The sequence below is a fragment of the Vollenhovia emeryi genome, unplaced genomic scaffold (assembly GCF_000949405.1).
Source record: "Vollenhovia emeryi isolate VEMERY1.0 unplaced genomic scaffold, V.emery_V1.0 DF939499.1, whole genome shotgun sequence".
NCBI lineage: Eukaryota > Metazoa > Arthropoda > Insecta > Hymenoptera > Formicidae > Vollenhovia > Vollenhovia emeryi.
In genome coordinates this window covers 29,144-35,541 of record NW_011966867.1, presented here as the reverse complement: position 1 = coordinate 35,541, position 6,398 = coordinate 29,144, and the positions used below count along the sequence as shown (strand labels likewise).

The 6,398-nt window shown below is 33.9% G+C and overlaps 2 protein-coding genes across 6 annotated transcripts; one reads left to right on the top strand and one right to left on the bottom strand.

The window, feature by feature from the left end:
• Positions 1–262: 262 nt before the first annotated feature.
• On the top strand, positions 263–2,011 carry LOC105557393 (putative nuclease HARBI1). The gene is made up of 3 exons (XM_012004635.1): positions 263–852; positions 962–1,199; positions 1,271–2,011. Exons 1-3 carry the CDS (start codon positions 461–463, stop codon positions 1,991–1,993), a joined length of 1,353 nt encoding a protein of 450 aa, XP_011860025.1. The 5' UTR covers positions 263–460; the 3' UTR covers positions 1,994–2,011.
• Positions 2,012–2,031: 20 nt separating this feature from the next.
• Positions 2,032–6,030, bottom strand: LOC105557392 (transposable element P transposase). Of its 5 annotated transcripts, XM_012004633.1 has the most exons (5): positions 5,878–6,030; positions 5,375–5,573; positions 4,888–5,182; positions 2,244–2,447; positions 2,032–2,109 (listed from the first exon to the last, which is right to left on the bottom strand). In XM_012004633.1, the coding sequence occupies exons 1-4, from the start codon at positions 5,979–5,981 to the stop codon at positions 2,305–2,307; spliced, it is 741 nt and encodes a 246-aa protein (XP_011860023.1). In that variant the 5' UTR covers positions 5,982–6,030; the 3' UTR covers positions 2,032–2,109; positions 2,244–2,304. The 5 variants fall into 5 exon arrangements, with proteins under 5 accessions (XP_011860023.1, XP_011860024.1, XP_011860021.1 ...); XM_012004634.1 differs by lacking the exons at positions 2,032–2,109; positions 2,244–2,447 and adding an exon at positions 2,458–2,647; XM_012004631.1 differs by lacking the exons at positions 2,032–2,109; positions 2,244–2,447 and having other exon boundaries at positions 2,679–5,182; positions 5,375–5,427; positions 5,513–5,573; positions 5,878–5,959.
• Positions 6,031–6,398: the final 368 nt, after the last annotated feature.

Sequence of the window (6,398 nt, the reverse complement as noted above, 5' to 3'; positions counted from 1 at the left end):
CTTATTTTTTTATGAATTTTAAGCCCATACTCGTTTACTTTCGTTGAAACCAATTTTGGGTAGGCGGCCTCACCGGTTGACGGAGAATGACCCATATATAACTCAATGTTGTTATTATTATTTAAATCATTTGATTTCCCTTTCTTTATTTAATTAATAATTTTACTAAATCTCAAGATTTAAATTGTGGCGCTAACGAAGAGTGGGGGGGATTTAGTGTGGCGTCTGAACTGGTAGATGGCTCTGAAATTCGGCCACGCTATTTAACATTGTGCTCTTATGGCAGCTTCCACTCTATATGATCCTCTTTGTCGTCGACAAAAAGCCAGCGCTAAATACCGGCTACTATTTCATGGAGCGACAAATCGCTAATCGCTGAGGATTGTTTTCCTTCAGAGTTTATTCGTAATTTTATTCAAAATTACGTAATTTTATTCAAAGTGAAGTAATTTTATTAAGGATGCGTGTAAAAGTGCGTTTAAATGACCCAAACATTATTTTGTCGGCAACGTTGCGAAATAAATTGGCGTCGGTAATAGCTAAAGAGGTTAGGAAACGACGAATACTGGTATTGTGTGCAATTATGCGAAAATTGCAAAAAACAGAGAAGAGACCGCACAAGAAGAAACAATACTGGGTGGCACCATATCTAAAGAATCGACCGGAGCACAGTTTTTACCATGTTTCAATTCCGAAACTGACCATAGAGGATGGAGTACGATTCCACAATTATTTCCGAATGTCCGCAACACAATTGGAGGAATTATTGTCGATTGTTGGTCCGCTATTGACAAAACAAAATGTTATTCGAGAGTCTATAACACCGAAAGAACGTTTGGCAATAACACTGAGGTTTTTAAACATTTTAATTTTATTATTGCAATTTTATAGACAAAACTGTTGTTTATTGCTTTGATATTGCTTAGATATTATATATCTTCGTATTTCTACAATATTCTAGATATCTTGCTTCTGGCGATTCAATGACATCAATGTCATATCAGTATTTGGTTGGGATAGCAACAGTTGTCAATATCATTCGAGAGACGTGCGAAGCAATTTGGAACAGTTTGTGTCCTTTGGTTTTATCGCCAGCATTGTCGGAAGAAGACTGGCTCCAAATTGCAAATGATTTTGAAGAATTGTCTAATTTCACTCACTGCATTGGTGCCATCGATGGAAAACATGTAACAATTCAAGTATGTATTCAATATGTGGTGAACTATATTTTTCTATAGTTTTCAAAAATAAATGGCTAATTTTGTTTCAGTGTCCCAACAATGCTGGCTCAACGTACTATAACTACAAGAGTGCTCATAGTGTAGTATTGATGGCCATTTGTGATGCACACTACATATTCCGTTTCGTTGACATTGGAGCGTACGGACGACGAAGCGATGGAGGTATTTTCAGCGACAGTGCTATCGGCAAGAACTTCAATGCAAACCGCATGAATGTACCAAAGCCATCAGCTGTTGCAGGAGGACGAATTCTGCCATACTGTCTTGTGGGAGACAAAGCATTCCCTTTAAAACCATATTTGCTTCGCCCCTACCCCGGCAAGAACGGATTAACACCGGAGCAGGACATTTTCAATTACAGATTAAGCCGTGCGAGAAGGCTTATCGAAAATACTTTTGGAATTTTGGCTAGCCAGTGGCGAATATATCGCAAACCAATTATTGCTTTCCCAGAAAATGCTAAATTGATGGTGCAGGCGACGGTTTGTCTGCATAATTGGATCCGCAAAGACGATATTGGCAAAAATACATACGTTTCTGCGGGTATGGTGGATGAAATTCACGCCAATGACCCAAATAGTTTCACACCAGGTTCTTGGCGAAGAATATTCGAAGATGGCTGCGCTTTTCAAGAGATTGGTCGTTGTGCCTCGAATACTAGTGCGCGAAACTGTATTAAAATACGCGATGAATTTTGCGACTACTTTTGCAATGAAGGAAAAGTACCTTGGCAAAGTAACCGTCATAAATAAAATATTCTATATATTGATATAATATCTGTTTTACATGTATCTATAATTATAACAATTTAAAATATATAAATATACACAATATATACTAAGCATATGTACTTCTCTGTGTATGTACACCTGATCAACTGTTTTCAACTATCAACTATCTATAATTAACTTATTAACTTACTTTATTAACCTTATAGTACTAAGTCAGTCAAATACGATTAAAAAATATTAAATTATCTTTATATAATAAATCTTATAGTACCAAGTCAGTCAAATACGATTAAAAAATATTAAATTAGATTGACCAAAAAAATAAAGCTGAACTAAACTTGGTCCCTGTAGCGTTCTTCACGTAATACTTCGAGTATTCGAATCATTGCCCTGTCCCGTGCATCTTCGTTCAGCGCATCCAGTTTATATGCGACCGTGGTGCAGAATCCAATAGATGGACTCGAGACATATATGTCTAAAGATTAAACAAAGTTCTTTTCAAAATGTTCAATTAATCGATAGTTTGTTTACCGCAATATTTTAACAGTTGAAAGCGATTTTTACTTCAAGTCTCATATTATTCTGATCATTGTTTATATTTTTTCTCCGCGATCGTTATTGATATTCGTTATTGACACTTTTCAGGCAATTTTCTTCAATTTATTTAACATACATCTGAAAGTATTATATTTACTTAATTCACTTATTAATTATATAAAACAATCAAAACGTGTTAAATTTATTAGCCGTAATAATTATATAAAACTATTTTACGCACTTTTATAGCATTTACTCATGCTCCCAAATTATTATTTTATTCGGGTTATTGGTAGATCGAAAGTTGTAATTTATGAATTTTAATGTGTAATAGAGCCGCATTCGAAAAAACAATTTTTGTAAATAAACATGTGGAAAACTTTCGCAAGGGTGATTGAATGTAATTATTGTAGCTTCAGTTAAAAAAGATTTTATAACATTTTTTTCTGAAATAAAATTTTGAAAGTGCTCTCTAAAAATTGCATCCAACGAACATATGTAAAAAATGAAATTATCATGAAATATGTTTACATTTCCACAAATTGAAGTATTATTCTGATACGTTTTACAAAACGAAAAAATTGTCGCATCGTGAAATTCCACGTCATCAATAACATAATTTTCGCAAATTGAACAAGAATGTTTTTTTAAACACTTATTCATCAGAAATCGGCATACATATTTAATAGAATTTTTTTCTAGTAGATCAAGCTTCTGATAATCTACATCGTCCGTTGTAAACTCTTCAAAAAGACTACTTTCTTTTTCTCCTTCAATTTCTTCTATTTCATCGCGATTCAATGCACTTAAGTCAAACAAGATATTATCTAAATCATCCTCGCAGTTTTCGTTCTCTGTATTTAAAATATTATGAAATAGCAATTTTTTGAATGCTGCAATAAACTTCCAGGCAGGAGGGTTCAAACAGTTTCCTCCATATAAACGAATTCTTCCAAAAAAGTTTTCTACAGGATCCTGATTTAATCTCCTTGTTTGCAGACAATTAAATTTTTTTTCTTTGAGGCATTCCCATAATTGCAGCACGCCTGAAATAGTAACTTTCCAGCCATTTATGAATTTCATTTGATTTGTTATGTTCTGACCATCACCATTCTTAATTTTTAATGAATCGAAAAACTCTAAACATTCTTTTAAAAAAACAATCTGAAATTTATTCCCTTCGAAAACGTGAGCATGTAATTTATCTCCTGAGTATTTTACGGTAGAATTTAACATATCAAAAAGTTTATCCATCTTGTCTATGAAAGTTACTGTTCCAACTGCCTCAGTTGATATTTTTTCAAAATGCATATATGTACTTATACCTGTAACAACAGAGTGACTAAGAAGCTGAGTAGCAAATCGAGTTATTTTTTGGAATGGACCTGGATTTACATGAGCGTCAGTTAATTCCGGCGCCAACCTGAACTGCATTGTTTTATCGAGCTCATAAAATTGTCTTACATACTTCATCTTAGCAAAAAATTGGTTAAACGTAAAAGTATATTTTAAAAACATATTTCGCGTTGCCTTCATCAAATGCGGCACGTCGAATAACCAAAAAATTTTGCGGCCGTTCAGCGTAAAATGTGGAGTACTAGGCGTAATTCCTAATTCATTTGAAAGCTGAATATTCTTAGGACCCATATCACACACTACAGCGGCAACTGTTAAACCAATATTTTGCAATTCAAGAATACACCGAGTTAGTAATTGTTTGAGAATTGTAGTTGAACAAGATGTATATGAAAATTCGAACGCAAGAGGCTGTTCCCAATTAGCAAAAATACTTCTCGCCATAAAGACGCATGCATATTTTGCTGGTTGCTTTTCATTGCCACTATCATGAAAACCAGTAACTTTATCAGCCTTTGTATTATAATATAAATGATATTTTAATGACATTTCATCAAAGCATATCACACAAACTTTTTCAGATTCTTGCATAGTTGCAAATTTAACGGCTAATAAATTTAACACGTTTTGATTTAAACCACTCGTAATAGAAATATTAGTTGTCATTCTATTGAGAATCTTTTTGTCTGGCAAATAAAATATTGATGACAACATCCTGTACGCTCTTGGCCTTTTAAAATATAAATTCAAGCACAATCGTTTTAATTGTAGGGAATACTTCCGACCTTGGCCTTTTTTCTTGCCAGATAATACTCGTTCTCTTACGAACAATGCTATTAGAGGTGACATAAATTTTTCACAGGTCTTCAGAAATTGATCTTCGGTTACATCTTCCAATTTTTTGTTTATTGCACGCAGAGTGGCAATCTCTTTTTTTAGATGTCCCACTTTTCTTTGTAGTTTTAATTTTCTCGGAGTATGAGCGGACAAATATTGCGGAGTTTGAGTAACTTTATAAATACTTTGATTGTGTAGCAGTTGGGCTCCTTTACTGTCCTGAACACACTGGGTCCTTGACGCACTGGGACGCTCTGCAGTAACTACAATATTAGAATCTGTCACGCTGCTGTTGTTTGCTGCAAAATCGGTAATTGAAGACTGAAGAAAATTGGTGGTGTTAATTGGTTCCAAGTTCATGTAATTGTATTCCACTTGTACATCGTGCTCTGTAGAAAACTGCAACCTTTCTTTCCCTTCCAACGAACGTGTGTTTTGTCGAATGTCAGATGAAGTGCCAGTTCTTACATCTGCACAATCCTGAAATCAAATTTTATAAAAAATATATTTAACATTTAAACCCATTGCCAATTCAGTGTTGCGTTTTTATCCCTTGCAGAGATTACAGTTCCAGAGGAAAAGGTAAATATATTAACATTATCAGCTACAGCATATATATGTATGTATATGTATGTATCATCAACTCGACTCTTTTATCATTTCTTTACTTACCATATTATTTTTATCACTTTCTAAATTGTCTATCAAATTGAGAGTTGGTTGAGCTAGAGGAAGCAAACGGTTTTTTAAATCATTTGCATACATTCTGTCTTCAAAGTGATCGTTGCAAACTACATTGCAGGAATATACCTTTTTTGGTGACTTTTTCAAAAGATCTTTCCGACCACATACAATTGCCCATTGTCTTAACCTAAAATGATTAAATTCAATTTTTATTTCAAGAAAATATAAAGGACTCAGCCGTGACAGAGTCTAAATATTTTATTCTAAGTTAATTGCGAAAAAATATCACCTCGGCCAGGGTATATTTTTTCGCAATAAACTTACAATAAAATATTTAGACACTACCACCCTGTCATGGCTCTGAGTCCTATATTTCTTGAAATTTGTGTTTGACACATACAAGCCATACTAATTTGTTCAATTTTTATATTTTATGATTTAAAGCACAAAAATTGTCCTGTAATATGTATACAGTCTTGACATATACTAACCTTTCAATATCCTTAGGAAAGTGAAAAAAATGGGAATTTGGTTTTGTGGTTTTATTTCCGCACGTTCGAACGCTGCAAATTTGATATCCTTTCTTTTTTTCCATTTTATACGATGTTACGGAAATTTGCTCCAACGTATAAATGTATTTACACGTTATTCGTCAACACCGCGAATTTTTCAATGTCACACCAACTTTGCACTAAAACCTCGTCTACATAGAAGTCGTAAGGTGCGTGTTCATGGTGTCGCTCGTCGCTAATATTCAGCGACAAATGAAGCTGCCATTTCACGGAGCGAAGCTAAAGCTGGCGTTTACCCCCACTCTACCAAAGTAACGATACAGCGAAGGTGAGCGAAGGTAACGCTCAAAGTTGGATTTATCGAACTTTTAGCGAAGCTGTGAATTCCTAATCTAACCAGTGAGTAAAGACGTTGTAAGTATTAAAATAAAATAATATAGCCAGTACACAAAATAAATATCATGTATTTTTTATATTTTTAATGTTTCAGAATACATTAA

Bases quoted from the DNA above. Each gene is read 5' to 3' on its own strand.
- LOC105557393 (XM_012004635.1), top strand. From the start codon at position 461: ATGCGTGTAAAAGTGCGTTTAAATGACCCAAACATTATTTTGTCGGCA. The intron at 853-961 runs GTTTTTAAACAT...ACAATATTCTAG, and splicing joins CGTTTGGCAATAACACTGAG to ATATCTTGCTTCTGGCGATT. The intron at 1,200-1,270 runs GTATGTATTCAA...ATTTTGTTTCAG, and splicing joins GAAAACATGTAACAATTCAA to TGTCCCAACAATGCTGGCTC.
- LOC105557392 (XM_012004630.1), bottom strand. From the start codon at position 5,981: ATGGAAAAAAAGAAAGGATATCAAATTTGCAGCGTTCGAACGTGCGGA. The intron at 5,574-5,877 runs GTTAGTATATGT...TAATCATTTTAG, and splicing joins TTTCCTAAGGATATTGAAAG to GTTAAGACAATGGGCAATTG. The intron at 5,183-5,374 runs GTAAGTAAAGAA...ATTTGATTTCAG, and splicing joins AAAGTGATAAAAATAATATG to GATTGTGCAGATGTAAGAAC.